A 21,259-nucleotide genomic window follows, 5' to 3' on the forward strand; every position below is an offset into this window, starting at 1 on the left:
AACATTAAACCAAAAAAGTGAGATTTAATTTATTCAATAAAATGACACTGATTATCCCACAAGAAAACACATAAACTACATTTGATTTAAACAGTCAAGTGTCTGAGTTAATAAGTCAGGCATAGCATACCACAGTAGACGTTCTGATTCATTTCAAGTCAGAAATGATAAAATATATTTTACTTAGAATTAGAATTCAACTGAGTCCGTTTTTATACAATCTATTTATGGTCAGTATCTATGGTTTTGATTCAAGAAAAAAAAAAAGATTCAGAAGAGTCATTCGTTAGGGAATCGGATTACACTGGTCGTCAATGTTGATTCACCAAAAGAACTCAACAATAAAAGTAATTCATTCGTGTTTTTCAGTATTGCTGTGCTGTTGTTATTATCTGTATTATATAACTAGTAATTTACACTTTATTGATTACATTTGTTGTTCGACAAACAATGATTTAATAGCATATTTTATTACGTTATTAACCCTACATTTATTAATAGGCTGCTTTTACATTTATTTACCTCATGACCTACGTTTCTGCTGTACAAGTTGCATATAAGAATCAGTCAATGAACAAATCATAGATGTTAAACACAATCCTGTAGTGATGGGCAAAATGATGAGACTTTCCCAGTCCCACGACTGTTCTGGGAAAAGATTTAAAGCTTTCAGAGCGTCGGAAACAGCGCCATGTGGTGGTTAGTAAAAAACAATAATAAAACAGCCAAAAGTCTGTAATTGAAGCTGCGTAGGACGAAGCAGCCATCACATATTCCATTAAAATAAAATAAAAAATTAAACTTGTGGTTGCAGCTGTTGAATTTCTCTCTCTGATAAATTAATTTACCCGTTTAACTGTGGCATTAAATGCCAGTACGAATATCAGTATGATATAACAGATTATATGAATTGCATATGGGACATATTTTATTTTCCTTAAATAATTTTTATTCTTCATATTACTTGTATGACTGTGTATTTAAAAAAAAATAAGTAATTGCATAAGTCTGAATGAAAACTTAGGCTACTCGTAAGATCTGGAGGTTTGAACATTCCGACACCCACATGATTGGACAGAAACTGAGGTTTCGTTTGTCATTGTTCACGTGATATCTAAATTAACAACACAAGCCTCCGATCGAAACTTCCTCTGGCACGTCAATTTATTCTCGATACGAGTTCTAATGCTTAACTAATCTGAATAGCGTGCTACAAAATAGTACAAAATGCAGTTTTTAGAATGACTCTGATCTTAAATATAATTAATAAATAAGTAGGCTATAATTCATTTTTAAATATAATATTTTACAAACATTTATCATTACTGAATTTACTAGTTTCTGCATATAGAAATTTAATTAATATATCTATGTGAAATGGCAAGTAAGAGTAGGCATAAAAACATCACTTTAGCTGATGATGCCTGGAAGAAAAAGTGTTTCTGATATAGCTTTTTGTCTTCTAATGTGTAATATGTCTTAAATATAATGTAATATGAAAAAAAATATATAATGAGAACATATTTTGTTTTGCAGACAATTTTCACACTATTGAGTGTATTTTCCCAGTCTTCCTCTTTCATCTCTTTCTCTTTTTTTTTCTCACATACACATGCTTCTGTCACACACTGGCATAACATTCTTAAATCTAAAGATCATACAAGAAGCAAAATTCCATATAGATGGCTTTAATACACACACACACACACACACACACACACACATATATATATATATATATATATATATATATATATATATATATATATATATATATATTCTTTTTTTTTACATAAAATAATTGGAAAAATCCAATATAAACTCGCCGGTTAATAAATCTGTGTAGATTATATTAACATATTCCATATAGTGTATCTATATATATATATAAACAGAAAACATATTTCTCCTAGTGAGTTCAAATTAAAGACCTACAAAAATCTATTAAACAGAACTGCAAAATGTAGCTTTTGAATGTTTCTGTCTATGCGAATAAAGAGCACAAAATAAACAAGCTGAACTGAACTGAAAGCTAAAAGAGCCATTAGCAGTGAATAAATGCGGGTGATGTTAAAATGAACCATTATCATTAACCAAATGTTTGTAACCTATAAAACAATAGGCTACTTACCATGCCAAAACCAAAGAAAAGAATCGAGGGAAATGTTTTCAGAGGAGAAATGAAGGAACTAAAATGAGGTGTATAAAAAGAGGCTGGATGTACTGGATGTACAGTTTAACACTCCGTATCTCTCTCCAGATTATCACAATTGACCCATAATCTAAGTCTTAGCTAACAAGATAAACTGCCAGTTCGGATGTAATCCCTCAGTGACTTCAATATGGTTTGTTTAAATCTTTACGTAAATCTTGTTACCAGATCACAGCTCATCCTTGTGCTTGGGGACCTTAAGAGTTTGGTTTGCCTTTCACCTGCTTCTACTGCTGCCAAGAATTAACAACCTTGTTTGGGCCCCAAAAAACTAGGCCAATAGTTTAAGTTTAGTTTACTGTAAGTTAAATGCTACCCACTGATATCATCTTTCTAGACGTTAAAAATGCTGCATCCCTGTTATTTATGCTCAAACACAATCTAAAAAATATGATATTCTGCATTTGTTGTTGTAGTTGCCTAATCATGTGCTTAGAAATTCTAGGTGGGTGTTGAGCATAATTTGCATGGAGAGGACGGATTATCCCAACAACATGTCCGGAAGATCATCCCCATCTGCCCCCAACTTTTCAGACCACGCAAAACTCTGAGGATTTTATAAAAGGAAAATCAGGCTGCTCATTGACTCCACCATGGACACTGTGCAAGAACAAGGACACTAACGGCACAACCATGGATATGTGGGCCTTTCAATTGAGAACCTCTCCAAAGTCAGCCCCTTCGTCTGGCCCCGAAGTGGGCTTTCTACCTGCAGGCAGCTTTCATGGGCTTTGTATTTCCGTGGGTGTGACTCTGAACCCCATTGTCCTTTTTGTTAAAATAAAGTACAAGAAACTCTGACAAGCTTTCAATTGCATTCTGGTGAATATATCCCTAGCAGGCTTGATTTTTGACAGTTTCTCTATAAGCCAAGTATTCCACTCCGCTCTTAGAGGTTTTTATTTACTCGGTTATTCATTGTGTGCAGTGGAATCGGCTATGGGATCAACTGTGGATAAGATGGAGAGTCAACGAACTTTGAATGGCATAGACGTGAAACTCTCAAAAATTATATTTTTAATGGCATCTGTGGTTCCATGAGGAATGTTTGACATCCATAGAACATTTCCAAGCCACAAAGCATTCTTTATAGTGTAAAAAGGTTCTTAACACTTTTGTTCTTCACACTAAGAAAAACTTCAAGAACTGTGCACTGAAATGAACAAAGCTTTGCTGTGAAAATTATTGCACAAACTGTTGTCAACGCTGGCAATTTGGTTTATATTTCCTAATAATATTATACTTTATAGCCAATAAATTTCAATTTTACTTTATTTCTCCAATTGGGTATATATTTATAAAATGCTTCTTTTTAGCAATCATGTTCACATCTAGATGGTAAATTTTTTGAAAATTAAGCATAATAGAGAAATTTATATTCACTCTAGAAATGGCCATGATTTTTCCATGAGCTCTTGTGATTTCAATATGATTTTTTTTTTTAAATAGGATCATTGCTTTCAAATATTTAAATATATAATTCGTAATTAAATTCAGTATTATTTTAAACTTTAATTCATATATAATATGCGTGTGTGTAATATATATACTATAGTCTGTTAGTAATAGGCTATATGTAATATATAGGACTTTAACGTTCCCAGAAATCACTCTTTTAAAATCTTTAGGACTTTTAGGACTGAAAGGAGAAAATCCTTCTTTTAAGAATATGTGTGAATGCTTTATCAGAATAGATACATATTTTACGAGCTTGAATGGTTTCAACATTTACCCATAGGTTGCAGACCAGCAGGCCGAGTCAGCCTCCACCCAAAAGGCAGAGAAGCAAGTGTCCAGAATGGTTATTGTGATGGTTGGCTCTTATATAGTTTGCTATAGCCCTATTCTAGGTTATTGCTTATTCTGATGATGCAAACAAGTATTACCATCTGGTGGCCATCCCTGCTTTGTTCCCAAAGAGCTCCTGAATGTACAACCCCATAATCTACACCTTCTTGAACAAACAGGAGAGCTGGAAAACACATATGCACTGAATAACAATACTATACACGCAGACAGACACTAATATTGTGTTCCAGTTCAATGCCTGCATCATGAAAACTGAATTTGGCATGAAGACTGATGAGGGCTCAGAGGTTTCCAGGTTACCTGGACCAGTTTATTTTGTAATCTTCCCCAGTTGTTCAAATTCTGCACCTTTACTTCTTGTCAAGGTTCCGAGGGAGTCCCTTTGTCCCAAAGATACGGTCCGCTGGATGGCCAAACTGGAGGGCGATATCCTACCATCCTTTCTTTGCAAGAACTGGTAAACCTTCCAACACTATGATTAATTTTTTTTGTAATGAAAAACACTAGAGTAAAAATACAATTAAACAAATAAAATCAATAAAAATGAGACGTCCTCTCATGTGAATGGAAATTCCTGATTTGGTTTATAAAATGCTCTTTGACTACATTTTCAGTAGTAGCACAATAATAAACTAAGTAACCTAAAAGCCCATACCAATCAAAATGGCTTGTTTCGACAAAACAGCACAGCATAACTAAGCGGTTTACTCTCCTCTTCTCTAAAGAATTTACTAAAGACCAGTTTTCTGTTTTCAGTTTTCAGGTGATAAATTCTAAACTTTTAACTAAAATTAAAACTAAAAACGTAAAAAAATATATATATTTTTGTTACTTGAAATAAAAAATATTTTTTTTAGCTTATTGCCAAGGCATTAAGTACTAAAATATCTAAAGCTGAAACAAAACATATATACACATATTTAACTAATAAAAACCAATGAAAACGAATGAAAAATTCTGAAAACATTTAACAAGATTACTAGAACTTTAATTCAAATTAAAAGTGGAAAATATACAAATTTAAATGAAATCAAAATATTAATAAAAATTATAATAGTATATCAATGACACTAAACATTGATAAAGGCTGATCCAGGATGATAGATTTAAACATTATACATATTACATTTAAATTATATTTACTCTATTAACTTACAACAGGTAAGTAGAATAGTTACAGTACATAAGCAAAAATATACTTTTTATCTGGGATAAAACCAAACCAAACAAATTGTTATTGTAAAATACTGACATGAAAATAATTTCAATTTCAGTCATAATTTTATTGACAATTTGTTGTTTTCAAGATACAATCTGTAGGTGCTGAAATGGCACCACTTGAAGAAGGTCACCTGAAGCCCCTGGGTGCCAAAACATTTTATAAAGAAAAACTAAAATGCATTCAAAAGACTAATGGACCACAAAGTACATTCATATGTTTGCAACATCAAACTTCACATAATTGATAGTGTGTTTCAAATAATGAAGCTGTAAGCCACAAACAATTCAGCAACATGTACGATTGGACCCTTCAAACCAAAACCCTAACCTAAAGATCCATATCAAATAGAACATTCAGTGAAAGGCACAATGAGAGTGTGTCTATTAAAGTTCAAAATCAAGGAGTCTTTAAGAAAACAAACATCCTATTATCAATAAAAAAAAAATTCAAGGATGCGTGACTGAACAAGACATGTTTTTTTTTGTTCTAAATAAATATTGAAAGAAAAAAAGGATATTGCCTTGAGAGGTTCATGACCTATGGCTCTAAAATCAAAGCTTGCGCCAAGACATGTTTATATGTATAAAACTATATACATATTCACATTTACATGTGTGAATATATACATGCATTTTATACCTACTTGTATAATCCCTCAGAAGAAGCCAATCTGAGAGCTTTCTGTATCTACAGTATCCCAATGAGCAGGACTGTGAACAGCTGATCATAGATCAGAAGCAACAGGTATACAACTGCCTTGAATATAGCTCTGAATAAACCTCGTCACAAAACAAATATACACAATTAGTGAAATGATAGTAATGCTGTACATGGACCACGCTTCCAAATCGGATCAGACAAACACTGCTAACACACTTTACAGTAAAAAAAAAATTAAGTCATGAATATATTTTCGTGTGCAAAAAGGGAAAACAATCTATCAAGTGAACTAAATCTCAGGAATTAGTGTTGTATTGTGATGAAGCAATATCAAATAAATTATATTCTTTTACCAAAACAGGTTAAAAAGTAATTATCTATTATACTAGAAAAAAAGAATTAAAACTCATCGTGTCGAACTAAAGCCTCGCCAAAGTCAGTCGCTTGACTTCCCACAAACAAATCGTACTTGTTGAGTATTTCCTCTTTGGTGAGTTTGCCATCCTGAAAGACAGTGTGACAGACTCAGTTGAAATGATTTCAGTTACAACTTACGAAAAGCTGGCGAAATACGTTTTTAAGGTCGGCTCACCTTGTTCGTGTCGGACTCGTACACCAGATGCTTGGCTTCGGCTTCTGCGTGATCGTAGTCGGCCGGCAGGATCCAGTCCATGGTCTCCTCTTTGTCCATCTTCCCATCCTTGTTCTTGTCTCTAAACTCTGAAAACTGCTCTCGCTCTGTTGCCACCCATTCTGGCTCGTCCATTTCATCCTCGTGGTTGTACATGTCGCCTGATGTTCAAGAAAATTCTATTGATTTTAAGCTATACTGACAAAAGGACATTTTTATGCAACACGCATCGAATTTTTAAAAGATCACTCACTCACCAATATACTCCTCCAGGTCAATAAAGCCATCACCATTCTTATCAATGTCCTCCATAGTTTCCTAATGATAAAGAAAAAGATTAGTGACTGTTTACAGTAAAGACAGACAAAGGCTAGTAACTATAAACAATCCAGTTAATGTCCTTCATATATGTTCCTGATCTTATGAAGCAAAAAGCATCAATGCACATTATGAAGGAAACAAAAGTTTGTCATCTTACTTTATCGTTAATTTTCATTTGACATCACCATTCTCAATGGATTAAATCATGCCTCATCCAACATTTGATTTTAACACCATTATGCGCTGCCATTCAAATGTTATGGGTCAGTAAGATTTTTTTTTTTTTTTTTGCATAGAATTAAAGCTTTTTTTCTGAAAAGCTGCATTTATTTGATTAAAAGAGAAAGTAAAGACATTTCTATTGTTATAAAAGATAAGCGTTTTAAATAAATGCAGTGTGTTCTGATCTTCCCGTTTATTAAAGAGGTCTGAATTTTTTTTTTTTTAGCATTGATATTGATGATAAGAAATGTTACTTGAGCACCAAATCAGCACATCTGAATGATTTCTGAAGAATCATGTGACACAGAAGCCAGGAGTAATAGATTTTGGAAATTCAGCTTTACCAGGAATAAATTCATTTTAAATTTTAATAGTATTACAGAATATTGCTGTTTTGAAAGTATTTTTGATCAAATAAATGCTGACTAGGTGAGCATAAAAGACTTTAGACATGAGTTTACAAAAGTTAAACGGGATACAAAGAGGCTTCACATTAACTTGCATGCCAGTAATAACATTAACCGACATGCCAGTAATAACACACCCACCAACACAACAATGTCCTTCATATGCTCATACTCCTCAGGATGGAGGAAAGCAGTGAACTCCTCTTTGTCAGCGATGTGGTCTCCATTTCCATCAGCCATTTTGAAGCGCCGTTCATCTCTAGCCATCATCTGCTTGTAGTTGTAGCCATCATCAGACTCAGGATCATCTATAAAAACACAGAGAGAACAAATGATTATTAAAATACTTATTGGTATTCTGCTTGGACATGCTAGTGACATTGCACAATTCACCTTTACATTTTTTAAAGGGGTACACACAAAAATGATAATTCCATCATTATCTGCTTCACATTCATTCTTCTATGGAACATATTTTGAAGAAAAAGTGTTTTTGTTCATAAAATCAAAGTCACTGGCCCCATTGACTTACATTATATAGACAAAAATAAGAATACATATTCATAAATTCATACAGATGTGGGAAGACATGGGTGTGCGCAAATTTTGACAGAAATTTATATTTTGGTTGATCAATTCTTTAAGCTTGCTTATGAAAACAGATCGCAATTTTACCAAGGTAGGTGCCATAAGTGACATTCTTGTACTCGTCCCAGGAGATCATGCCATCATTATTCATGTCAAAATCCTTCCACTGTCTTTCTACGTTGTCGTAGATATACTTCTTCTGAGCCTTTTTGATCCATGCTTTCAGCTCTGCCTCTGTGATGAAGCCATCCTCGTCTGCATCGATCTTATCCACAATTTTACTGAAAGGCAGCACACACACACAAAAAAAAAAGAGCAAAAACAAAGATATAAATTAAATATATAAGTGTGTCTTCTCTTAACCATTTATTTTATATTGAAACTACTAATTCTCAATGAAAATCAATGATTTGCGGTCATCTTGTTGCTGCGAGTCACTATTAAATTCCCCATTACACTCAGCACAATCTTTACCCGAGCCTGTTCTTGCTCTCCTCTGGGGTCAGGTCATCAAACGTCTTGGCTTCCCCCTCTCCGAGGAAAGCATCATGGTCATAGTCGAAGTTTGTGCCATCGTCATGCTCCTTGCTGCTCAGTGGTGCTTCATGTTGGACACGGTCCTTCTTCTCTGTGGGTTTGCTGGTGGCGTAGACCACGCACAGAGCAAAGCACATCAACAGAGGCCTAATCTCCATCTTCACCACATAAACTCTGGTGAAAGAGAGCGCCAATATTAACATATATACATCCCGAATCCCTTTTAAACTCAAATAAATACTGATCAGAGGTATTTATAATGCAGCGATGTTTGACAATCCAATGTGCAAACAAAATTTTATATGTTAACAGGGTCTGTTTGAATCAGTGTATGTAAACACTGTATGTTTGACTAAGAAGTGTGACGTACACTACGTTCAAAAGGTAGTCTCTCATGTTCACCAACTCACCAAGGCTGCATCTATCGGATCAAAAACTCCAAAATAGCAGCCATTACTTCAGTATTCAGTGTCATGTGACCCTTCAGAAATGACTCTAATATGCTGATTTGCTGCTCAAGAAATATTTCATATTATCGTCACCATTGTTGGAAACAGCTGTGCTACTCAATATTGTTTGTGGAAAGCAGAATCCACTACTGATGCTGAATCCGAAAAAAGAACAAGAAAAAAAAATGTTATTTGAAATTGAGACCTTCTGCAACATTATAAATGTCTTTACTGTCACTTTTGGGGGGGCAAATGATTAACACCAAACGTGTTTGAACGGCAGTGTAATTGTGTGTAACAGGGGAAAAAGTACAATCCAGATTGGCAAAATATGAGGCAGAATCTCTGACAGGAATCACCGTCGACATGAACAAAAATGTGTTTCCAGAAAATGGGAAAAAATTTAAAAGGGAAATTTAAAAAAAGGTGAAAATTAAAAGGGCAAGTCCCACCAACAAAATTAGCGCGCGCACACACACAAACTTTTAAACTCAATTATAGATTAGTCACACCAGAAATAAAATCACGAGAATTTTATAAACAGCTTCATTAGGAAATACCTGGCAATATGAGGGCAATGGCAAGATGATGTTCTTGCCTTTCAAAGTAAACAACTCTTTACTAGTGGTTTACCAAAGATTTAAGAGAGATATGATCATGATAATCTTGAGCAGCACAAACCAAGCAAAAAAAAAAAAAAAAAAAAAAAAAAGATTACCTGTAGCACATTTAAAATATAATGGTCACCTTTCACTTTTAGTGCAATAAAAGTGAACGGTGACTAGGGCTGTCAGTCTTCTAACCTTTTTTTGGTTTTCCACAGATGAAAGAAATCATAGACATTTATATCAACATTGGGGAAGGCAAATGATAACAAAATTTTTGTATTTTTAAGATGTACGATTGTATTATTTTAAGAAACAACGTTAACTTAACCCTTTTTTTCGGGTTCAATACTAACTGTCCCTTAAAGTGCGTCGGCATTACAACGAACACGGCCGTCAATGCAGTGGTCACATCACATTACTAAAGACAGCGTATAAAAACATGTAAGTTATAAAACACAAACATACCTAGATTTAATAAAAGGCCGAGAGTCCCAGATATAACACCGCGTCTTTGGTTTACTAGTCTGCACACGCCTGTGCCACACCGTTTTTCGGACTGGGGTAACGCAGCAATCCAATCACAGCCCAAACATTGGAGTCCATCCACTGCCATTGGGCCACTTCAGCACAACGAACCCCGGATGTAATTATAACCGTTGTTTAAAAACGCGCGACTCACCGCACTCTCTTTTGATTGGCTACAGTGAATCGGAAAACCAATCAGCGCCGAGGTTTCAACATCGGTTGATTCATCGCTCAAAATCACTGCGCATCTATTAGATTTAACGTTACGTCTTGCCACGTCCCCAAATTTGAGAGACCGGCAAATTCTTGCGGAAAGGTGCCGCTATCCTGGTACTGAACATTATTTGAAAAAGTGATTGAATTTTAATGGTTTGATTACCTAAATTCAAGTAATGCAAGGTTTAGACTTTTGATGACATTCACGCTACTTGTAATTTAAAGTTACTAGCTAGTCAGACTATACATTTAAGTAGTATTGATGGCGAAATTATATGTATTTGTGTTTATTATGGGGTATTTAATTACTACCATCTGCTGTTTAACGTTAAACAACAATAATCAGTATCAGCTACAAGCAAACAACAACAACAACAAAAACATATGTAACTTAATTATAAACTATTCTAATAAATTACTAGACTAAGCTAAATGCAGCATTAATGACACTTTTATTGCAGAAAACATGACTGGTACTACAAACTACCATTTAAATTTATTCCCAGATGACATAGACATTTGGTTTACAGTTTAAAAATCTGCATTCATAAATGTAAAAATCAGCATAGGAAAACAAGCTTTTGTGGAATCTGAAACAAAATACCCAAATATAATGTTTGTCAGATGAGCTGAATGATACATCCGACAAAGGCAACAATATCACTTAGAATCTGAGAGAAATGGCATGACCTACATTTGTTTCTTTGGAATTTAAACAAAAAGAGCACGTTATGTAAGGAATATAGCAATGTCAGCTCATTTTGTATACATTTTAAGTTTTTTTTTTCATGTTTCCTCCAGTTTAATTTATTTAAATTGTTCTGGAAAGAAATCAAATCTGACCAATGAGAGTAGGCTATCCTAATAAATTTTACTACTACTACTACTACTACTACTACACACACACACACAGTGCAAATCGTCATAACAAATCGGCTTACAACAGTGCGCATGCGCGTAACCTGGGACGCTGCAGCCTCACCAAGGTAACGGCAAAGCCTGTAACCGAATCTAATCTTTCTCCACCAAGCGTGAGACAAAAACACTTCTTTTGTTCACGGACCTGTCTGTGCACTAGTAACCACTGGCTCAGAATGCCTGTACGTTTTAAGGTAAGTTAATTAATTTATCATCATCCACTGGAAACTGTTTATAACGTGACACAGATAGACCAGATTGAAGGTGCACGCGCTCGTGTGACGTCATTTGTTTTAACGAAAGCGAGCGCGCGCTGCAGGCTGCAGAAATGCTTTCAGTTTTGAGATTTATTTCGGTTGTTTACATTTAGGCAACTAAACATACATTAACACGAATCCATGTAATGTATTTTTTAAGCTTTGCTGACAACAAATTGAAACTATATGATTTTATTAAGAAGCGTCTTAAACGGTAAACCCTTTAAAAGTCCAAGTAAATTACTTCCTGTTATCTTGAAGAAGTTTGTGCGCGGATAAAAAGGCATCAAGATTATCAAATTGTCACTAAGAGCTAGTTATTAAACAGGGCTTTTCTAATAAATCCCAGAAATATCATTTCCCAGACCTCTCATTTGAATATGCAGATCGTCTAAAATACCAAATGCAAAGTGTGCTTTACTTATGCTATAAAGTGTCCTTGTTTTCTGTGTGTTTTAATTCTAATAGGGTATCAGCGAGTATCGAAATAAATACAAGGGTCGAACAACACGATCCAGAAGTGATTCTCCACATCGCAGGATGAGACTGGCAGGACTGCGCTCTGACCAGTCAAGTATGTACAGGATAGATAGATAGATAGATAGTAAGATAGTATCAAATGACTGATAGATATTGGCAGATGATAGTATAGTCAGAGAGATAGCTAGATGTGTTGCTAGATGTGTCCTGCTAAAATTAAAAAGATTATCATGCAATAACTATAAATAAAATTTAATTGACTGATCTTCTTGCTTTAAAGGAATTACTCAGGAACCACAATTCATATCCAAAAGGAAAGTGCCATTTTATCCACCTCAGATATCCAGTTCTTTCCAATGGGAAGGGCACCATCCATCTCTACAGCGTCAGGAGAAGAGGCCTGTCAATCCTCCAGCTGTTACACCTGTGCTCAGACTCCGAGCCTCTAGTGCAGAAAGATTAGTGACCCCTCTTGCCCCAAGAGACCCCGTGCCACCAGAGGGCACCGCTGCACCATCCCAACAACTACAGGCAGCTCAGACATCCACCCCTGCAGCAGACCAGCAACAACAGAATGGAGTGAGTCTGGTTATTAGTGAGTGTGTAAAAAAACTTTAAATAACAATAATGCAAAATGGTAACAGATTTAAGGAGGCCCATTATAGTTCTGTTCATATGTAGTCCTTTCAATAAACAGAACATCTGACTAGAGTATGTGGACGAGCATGTTTTTCCCCTACTGTGGTTTTTCCTCACTGTTTCTTTGATATATTATCACGAAATATAAGGTTTCTATACCACAATTAATTTTACGTGATGAAAAAATCTTTCTTATAAACATTTTAAAATTTGTCCAAATCATTTATTACGCCATAATTAGTGTATAACAATTAATATTGTATTATTAGTTATTAATACCATCATTACTGCAGTTACAGTTATGCAGAGTTTGTGTTTTCTATTAGATTAACCATGTGCTACGGAAAAGAGCGGGACTTAGAGTGGAGCGACAGAGGAATGGCCGTTTGAGCTCTGAGTACCAGAGACAGTTCATGTGGAAGACGCCTGTGGCCGATTCGCCCCTTCTAGCTGCACATGAGGTACTTTGTTGCATTTTTATGAGCATTATCATAATTCAAAATCATTTTTAACATGACCCATTGGTTTGCATCCAGTCCTTTATTATATTTCCTGGTCAGATTATCTGTCATATTGGGCACAGCACTTTTTGTCACTTGATGTATTCCTTATTTTTATAGAAATTAGTTCTAAAATATTGTTTAATTGAATGCCAATAAAAAAATCCTTATCCACTAGATGGTAGTATAGAGTTTTTCATGTCAGCAAATGCATGATTACTTATAATATATATATATATATATATATATATATATATATATATATATATATATATTAAATTGAATTGCTTATTTAATTTTTTCTTTATTATTAAACTAATGATAATTACAGAAAGCAACAACACTATTTTTCTCAATGGTATCTTGTTATCAGAATGCCTTCGTCAGGTTTATTTTTTGTGTTTTGGATTATTTCACACCATTTTTAGATGTTTTACAGTAACAACAGAGCCATCCCCCCCTTCAAATCAAACCCAGTAATTATGGAGAGTGAGTACAAGAGAAGTTTCAAAGGATCACCTCCTTCCAGACCACCACGCTTGAGGCGAGATGTTGAACAATACGAAGTCCCACAGCTTGATGCAGAGAACACAACCCCAGAGAAGGTACACTGAAATATCTAAATTCAGCTTTGTCATATACGTCAATGGACACAGACTTTCCAAATACCACTGCATAACTATGGAGCTGGATAAACCAGTTTCACTAACCTTTTAGTTCCTCGTAATTTTTTTTTATACATTCTTTATGCATAGTCGTCATTGCATAGTAAGGAGGTACACATTTTTGAAATTGTTTGCACCTTTGACGTGGTTTGTCATGTGCTTTTGTCTAAATGCCCATCATGCCAGAGTAAGGGGAAGAAGAAGAAGAAGAAGAAGAAGGAGCGACAACAGAGCAGGAAGTCAAGCCCCAAAGAGGAAGTCACCCATCAACAGCAACAGGAAGTGAGGTCACCCTGTGACCTGAGAGACCCTTCACCCAAAGTTATGAGGTGACTGTAGTTATTTTTTGTACAGGACTAGAAGGAAGGCCTGTTTCACACATTTTGCTTAGCAGCACATAAGCACCACATATTTATTCTGACAGGTTACATTTTAAAATCTTCAATATGTCAAATAGATATTTTTTTCACAAAATCCACAAAAGTATTGAGGGATTACAAATGTATAAAATGTTAGCTGAAAAACTCCAAAGTATTACTGCTTAGGTGAGACTTGGATTACTGCAGCGATGCACAGAGAGTCTTCAATAAAAAGGAACTGTCTTGTATGAAAGATATCCCAACGTCCCATGGTCTCCGCTTCTGAGTTTCCAACAGTATTTACCATGTCCCTTCTTTTTTCCCTGACAGGAAGGTGAAAACTGAGTACGAATCCAACTTTCGTTCTCCCCTCCAGTATTGTTACAGAGATGGAGCATGGGTGAAGATCAAAACGGCAAAGGACGAGGTGAGTTTCTGGAAAATTAATTAATTAATTAACAAAAATCTATGGGAAAAGTCCACAGAAAATAGCATTTTATTCTCATTGGCATAACAAAATGGTAAATGCAAAAAAAAAAACAAAAAAAAGAATAAAATAATGATTTTAAAGAATATCCATTAATCCAGTAAAAAAATATAAATAATATAAATGGATGAATTTAACTGTTTTGATCTTCCCATGCAATATCCTTTGATTCTGATATGGCATACAAATATATTTAAAAAAAAAAGTAATTGAATGAATATCAAATACTGAATCAAAGTAATATTTCATCCGGAAATGTAAATGAACAAATTACATACACTACATCCGTCAATTAAATAACATTCAATTAATATGCAAAAGGGGTGACTTAAAAGACAGCAAATAATAAAAGACCATAGATAATGAACGCTTAAATCAAGAACAATTGTGACACCACATTACATTGTGCGTTAAAGTGGAAGAGGTGTTAGGAAACTGAAAGGCAGCTTCTCTAATTACTGGTCTGTATTGTTAATCTTGCAGGGGTGTGAAGGTTTTCACGAGTGGTATCATGAGGTAACCATTCCTCCTGTTGCATCCATCCTCTCACTGCTGCTGCTGTCTTAAAACAGACCTTCAGTTGCTTTTGTGTGTGTCTGTCCTGTGTTGCGTCACAAAATGTACTCTATGACATCATTCAAAGTTAGACTGCATGGTACCATCTCATGTGGACCTATTCTTGAAGACGTGTCTGTGTGTGTTCAATCTGTGTGCATGTGGTGGATCAGTCGGTAAGATGTTATCTGTCAGCATACATGGAACTGAAGTTGACATGAAGATGTCTGTGGTTTTGTTGGTATTTTTTTTTTTTGCTTTCGGCTGTCTGGTAATCCTGTATTGACTTTTGGCTCACTCACTGATTATATACAAGCATAGATAAATGTTTAAGTAGAGCGTAGAATTAAAAGTAAAAAAAAAAAAACACACATAATTTTACATTTACCCACTTAGCAGAGGTTATTTTTTCATCAGTGACAAATATACTATCTTATTTGAGGAGCCAATAATTAAGAAAAATACACAGCTAGAATACAAATGAAATAAAAGATTGATAGGATTAATATTTGTAGTATTACATAACTGATTAATTAGCTCTTATTTAAGATCTTAGTTAGCGCTCATCATTTTTTCCACAATTTGTATGTGTCACAATGTAGCCTACATTTGGTTCCTTTGCTGCTTAGTAAATAATTTGACCTGATTTCTTTGATTTTACATGGTCAGCATCTGTCATGACAATACATTTAGTGCTCAGCTCTTTATTTTAATGTGTAAGTGCTTAATATTTGTTGGTTAGACTGAAAACCTTATGGTCTAGAGCCTTCAAAGCAGTTTTTGTTACATGCTGACCCTGTAAGAACAAAGTAAGTTTTGTAAGACATAAGTACTTCATTTTAGGTTATGGTGTCAAGTGTGCTTTGCTGCATCTCCAGCAAAACCCTGTATGGGACAGGAGTGTTTTACTGAGTCAGCTCTTTAGGAGCGGAGCATGGCTGCCTTCACATTTACCCTAATTCTACACAGGTTTCAAGGCGGATGTGACAATATTGCATAATGTGAATTTATGCTGATTCAATAACAAATTTATATTAACCATGTATAAGAACAATATCAGGGCTCAACAATAAATTCTACCACCACAAAAAATGTACATAAAATTATTTTTAACAAAATAATTGTGTATTTTATGTTTCTTTACAAAGGAAGTGAAAATGTTTATTTTTTTTAATTATTAATATTATATATTTTTTTATCTAACTAAAATATGATTTTTAACCCATTCCGTCAACCGGTCCATAATTTCACTTGGTCAGTGTTTTTTCCATGCTTCCAATTAATTATCAATCTTCCTGCCACATATTATTAACATATTATCTTCAATCGAGTCCTATTTTTTCCATGCTCTGATTTATTATTTACATCTCTACTGTTTTTCCTCAGGTTCAGGAGCTACGTGAGAAGGCTGAGGCCTACAGGAAAAGGGCCAGGGGAACTCATTTTTCTCGGCAGCACCTAAATCAGATCCTGTCAGAACACAACTGGATGTGGGAGCCATCCAGTGGCACCTCATTGTCATCCTCCATTGAATCTGAGGCCTGCAGAAACACTAGTAGCAGCCCTATCATCGAGGCTCTGGACCTGGCCAGGTGAGCAGAGCTTGAACATCAAAATTCGTCCAATTCAGTTCAAAGTTTACAGCAAATCCTGAACTTGGCTCTTTAGGGTTGGAAGTGTCAGGAGAAGCTCTAGCCCTGGGCCTTCTGCTTCTGTGGCAGCCAACAGAAGCTCTCCTGGAGAGATTGGTCTTCATGAAGACCCCACCCTCCCTGTGCAGAGGAAGTTGGCCTGGGATGAAGAAGAAGGACTTGGAGAGAGGGATGAGTCTGAGGTTTCACAGGAGGGAGAAAAAAATGAGGGGAATCCAAAGGATGAACATGGGGACATGAGGGAGAGAAATGAATTGTATGTGCTTTTTGTTCCTCTGAAATGTGACCTCAGCTGTTTTTGAGAAAAGAGAACCTGCCAACAGTAGAACCAACATGATGCTCTCAGTGTTGGGCAAAAGTCAGAATTGAAGAACTGGTTTCTGTTCTATTCGTTGGAATTTGAATTGGCTGCGAGTTGAATTGACATTTGAATAGGAAGCTTGTTAATTACAATTCAAAGAAACGAACATAGTCACACAAATATAAACCATTTAAATTTGTTAATTTGATTTATTATATTGATTTTTCCCTCATATATAAAAAAAACATGCATAAGGATAATTCGTACAAAAATAAAATGTATTATTAAGACATATTTAGATATTTTACATTTATTTCTATATTTATTTGAAATTCAAGAATATTATTGTAATTTGAATGATTGAAAGTCCAGCATGCTTGGAATCAGTACTACCGTGTCCAGGCACAATATAACAAAGATGACTCTTATGTGCAAAAATGTTTCTGCCCATACTATGACAGTTTTCCATTCACTCACTTCACATATCTTTTCTAGGTTGCAAGTGTTGGAAACTGAGTCATCATCAGAGGTGGACTGGTCTGGAGGTTCCATTGACAGAGGCAGATTGCCAACTCCCAAACTCAGGACCATGCAGACTGTACAAAGAACACATCACGATCGGACCACTCCAGCCACTGGTATCAAACCTATTAGACGTCACTTTCAAAATATTTTTTTTTTTTGAGTTTAAATTGGATTTACAGACAGGTTTTCTGGGTGGATGGTACATCCGTTTGTCACCTTGAACCTATACTTCTGGCATCTCACACAACAGTTTCACTATGAATGAAGGGTTTGCAGTCAGAACAACTGACTTCAAGCCTCTTGTTTATTAGAAAAAGCTTGCTATCGAATCATTAATTGTATATAATTTATAATATTTATTATATGATATGTATTATATTTTATTTTAATATTATTTATAATTTCCAATAGGAGGAGCTTTGCTGGTCTCTCCTCCGAAGATCAAGCATTCCTCCAGGAGAGTAAGGAGGAGTGAGCCACCTTTAGGAAAACCTTACTCTCCTTACAAACATATCATAGACGGCTCTCCACAGAGGCCACACAGTAAGGTACATGATTCCTAGGTCAAGTGTGCAGTATTATGTCATACAATATGTCTTCAGATTTCAAATTCTATTGTATTACAAAGGCTGAGAGTGGAAGCTTGCCATATTCCTCGCCAGCCGCTGGCCTGACCACTGTAGATCCAGTTCCCATGCGTGAAGAGGCCTGCTCTGAGGAGGAGGCGGCAGACTACTCCGCCAGTCCAAAACAACCCAAGCCATTGCAAAAACAACAGACCAGCCACCATCACAAAGCTGCTGGCCCTCCACCTGCCAACAGAATCCAGGGCACAATGAGAAACGCCGAATTTCAGCATAATGGTATGGTTCCTTATAGAATCCACTGATGTAGATCTAGTTGCAGCCATGGGAATTTTATTAGGAAAGCCCAACCAGTCACAGCTTTTTTGAATTTACTCTGAGTCTTAGTAAGCTGTAAAGGCAATTATGCACTTTAGAAGGAGATATTTTATTTTGCGCTACAAAAATATCGCTTTATTTGATTGTGCGATCAACGATCCATACAAGGGAAGAACAACCGCCACATTATAAGCACGCAATTGAAAAGTGACTGAGTCATTTACCAGCAGAAGGAGTAGAGGGAGGTTAGGTTACCGCCAGCAATAGGGGGAGAATAATCTAGGTCAGTCTCCTGTCTTCTTTTTTTTGTGTTTTTTTTTTTTTCCACTAACGTCAGTGCATTATTTTGGTATCACTATATTGATTCAGGTCCTTATTCTACTTGATCAGGTTTTCTTTTGTTGCGTCCAGAAGTCATTTATTTCAAAAGAATAATTAACTAAATATTAACTGGTCATCAAGTGATATTAAAGACATTTATAATTTTACATAAGATTCTATTTATTTACAAAAGATTCTATTTCAAATAAATGCTGCTCTTTTGAATTTCAAAGAATCCTGAAAACGAAATGTTTACACAAAAATATAAAAACATATTTATATTAAGCCGCATATTTTTCAACTGAGATAATAATAATAAATGTATCTTGAGCACCTAATAAGTATATTAGAATGATCTCAGAAATTATCTCTTGTGACTGGATTAATGGCTGTTGAAAATTCAGCTTGACCATCACAGAATTAAATTACACCGAAAAAAAAAAAAAAATATATATATATATATATATATATATATATATATATATATATATTACATTGAATTTTTGATCAAGTTAATGCAGCAAAGGAGAACATAAGATATATTTCCCTGCCAGTATTGATTATTTGAATATTATTTAGTAATACATATACTGAACTAGGCAAACGGTCTACACTATAAACATTGTAAAAAGTAAAAATACAGTTTCAATTACATAATCTGATCCTTAACAATTGCTGACTTATTTAACCAGTTAATTTAAATATTATGTGTAAGGCTGTCAAATAGATTAAACTTGATTATTCACATCCAAAATTAAAGTTTGTGTTTACATAATATATGTGTGTGTACTGTGTATACATGCATATATAAATACACACACATGCATGTATACATTTAAGAAATAAATGTCATATATATTTATATATATAAGTCAAATGAATAAGAATATATATATACACAAACACTCACACATAAATATTTCTGAAATATACGCATATATATGTATGTATTTATTTATATATAAATATACACAGTACACACACTTGCATGTAAACACCAACTATTAATTGCAATTAAATTATTTGACATCACTAATTACGCGACAAAACATGTACACTATGTAAAGTGAAGATTACGTGATTAAGTTTCACAGCCTATGGTGCTACGTTCATCTATGTATTTCACTCATACACATTATGCTTTTTGCTTCAACTGTAGGTAACCTGGGAATTTTTCGGCCAGAGCTCTTTGTGTTTCCTGAAGCTGAATCTTCAGATGGTAAAATCGCCTACTTAATATTAGCAGATATCAGCAGCCATAAGCAGTTAGTTACAGTTACTTCATGCTTTTATGTCTGTTTAGCAGTTTTAGTAGGAACAGGAATTAGATCAATGTGTCCTTTGATGTGGTGCTCATATCAAGAACAGCTAATGCTTTCCATTTCACTGGTTTCACTGATTGTTTGTACTGTTTGTGCATACAATACATGCTGCTCTTTATTTCTCATTTATGGAACAGCAGTATCTTAAAATATTTTGTCAAAAAAAAAATATATTTTTATATATGTGTGTGTATTTTAGAACAATTTTTTAAAAATATCTCTTTCAAATTAAATCCAGATGATAAGATGTCTCAGATCTCATCTAGATCAGCAGCCTCATGCTCCATGGCCTCTGAAATCTTGGGTCGCGCTCAAAGAAGGAAGGAGGAATTCTGGGGAAAAAGCTAATGTGTCAACGCTCATTAATCAGTTGTGCATAGACTGAAAAATGAAGATTAACTTCTCAAGATGTAAACATGTAAATTTCCTTCTACCATTTTTTACCATCAAGCTTTTACTGATTTGTCTTTGTGTGTGTGTGTGTGTGTGTGTGTGTGTGTGTGTGTGTGTGTGTGTATGTGTGTGTAAGTGTGTAAGTGTGTGTGGTTATTTATTTTTTTTTTTTATAGTTTGGTGTTTAAAGAGATTTGTAATTTATTTACTTAATATGACTATTGATTAATATCACTATTGTGCGTTCATGAATGATTTTGCTAAACATTAACTCACTCTGCAAAAAGTAATAAAATAAAAATTTTGTACAACAATGGATACAAAGATGTGTACTTTCTCTCTTGGATACAAAATTATATCTGATAAAAACTAGTATTTAATAGCTCTTGGCTGAGAAATTGAACACAATAAATCCACAATAGTGTTACATTCAAGCTCATCTACTACATCAGCGATAGCATAAAGTAAGAAAATGGTGCATTCATGCAATGTCAGAACATAAAAAAAAGTAAAAAAAAAAGAAAATCCTCAAATCAGCTAACAATTTTACTGCTAGCCATAACTTATATTTACATA

General features: G+C 34.7%; 2 protein-coding genes across 7 annotated transcripts; one reads left to right on the forward strand and one right to left on the reverse strand.

Moving 5' to 3' along the window:
- Positions 1–5,283: 5,283 nt before the first annotated feature.
- On the reverse strand, positions 5,284–10,298 carry LOC127975829 (calumenin-A). The gene is made up of 7 exons (XM_052579830.1): positions 10,132–10,298; positions 8,547–8,783; positions 8,160–8,353; positions 7,626–7,792; positions 6,792–6,852; positions 6,496–6,695; positions 5,284–6,407 (listed from the first exon to the last, which is right to left on the reverse strand). The coding sequence occupies exons 2-7, from the start codon at positions 8,765–8,767 to the stop codon at positions 6,303–6,305; spliced, it is 948 nt and encodes a 315-aa protein (XP_052435790.1). The 5' UTR covers positions 8,768–8,783; positions 10,132–10,298; the 3' UTR covers positions 5,284–6,302.
- A 187-nt stretch (positions 10,299–10,485) lies between these two features.
- Positions 10,486–21,007, forward strand: LOC127975839 (nuclear protein MDM1). Of its 6 annotated transcripts, none has more exons than XM_052579861.1 (15): positions 10,486–10,521; positions 12,051–12,156; positions 12,343–12,641; positions 13,028–13,162; positions 13,630–13,806; positions 14,053–14,195; positions 14,556–14,652; positions 15,196–15,228; positions 16,654–16,859; positions 16,936–17,175; positions 17,716–17,858; positions 18,157–18,293; positions 18,374–18,608; positions 20,128–20,187; positions 20,529–21,007. In XM_052579861.1, the coding sequence occupies exons 2-15, from the start codon at positions 12,123–12,125 to the stop codon at positions 20,636–20,638; spliced, it is 2,049 nt and encodes a 682-aa protein (XP_052435821.1). In that variant the 5' UTR covers positions 10,486–10,521; positions 12,051–12,122; the 3' UTR covers positions 20,639–21,007. The 6 variants fall into 6 exon arrangements, with proteins under 6 accessions (XP_052435821.1, XP_052435831.1, XP_052435838.1 ...); XM_052579844.1 differs by lacking the exon at positions 10,486–10,521 and adding an exon at positions 11,350–11,519; XM_052579855.1 differs by lacking the exon at positions 10,486–10,521 and adding an exon at positions 11,628–11,796.
- Positions 21,008–21,259: the final 252 nt, after the last annotated feature.

This window comes from Carassius gibelio, chromosome A4 (genome assembly GCF_023724105.1).
Source record: "Carassius gibelio isolate Cgi1373 ecotype wild population from Czech Republic chromosome A4, carGib1.2-hapl.c, whole genome shotgun sequence".
NCBI classification, from domain to species: domain Eukaryota; kingdom Metazoa; phylum Chordata; class Actinopteri; order Cypriniformes; family Cyprinidae; genus Carassius; species Carassius gibelio.

Bases quoted from the DNA above. Each gene is read 5' to 3' on its own strand.
- LOC127975829 (XM_052579830.1), bottom strand. From the start codon at position 8,767: ATGGAGATTAGGCCTCTGTTGATGTGCTTTGCTCTGTGCGTGGTCTAC. The intron at 6,696-6,791 runs GTGAGTGAGTGA...CTTGAACATCAG, and splicing joins TGACCTGGAGGAGTATATTG to GCGACATGTACAACCACGAG. The intron at 6,408-6,495 runs GTGAGCCGACCT...ACTGTCTTTCAG, and splicing joins ACGAGTCCGACACGAACAAG to GATGGCAAACTCACCAAAGA.
- LOC127975839 (XM_052579844.1), top strand. The intron at 16,860-16,935 runs GTGAGCAGAGCT...TTGGCTCTTTAG, and splicing joins GAGGCTCTGGACCTGGCCAG to GGTTGGAAGTGTCAGGAGAA. The intron at 17,176-17,715 runs GTATGTGCTTTT...TATCTTTTCTAG, and splicing joins ATGAGGGAGAGAAATGAATT to GTTGCAAGTGTTGGAAACTG.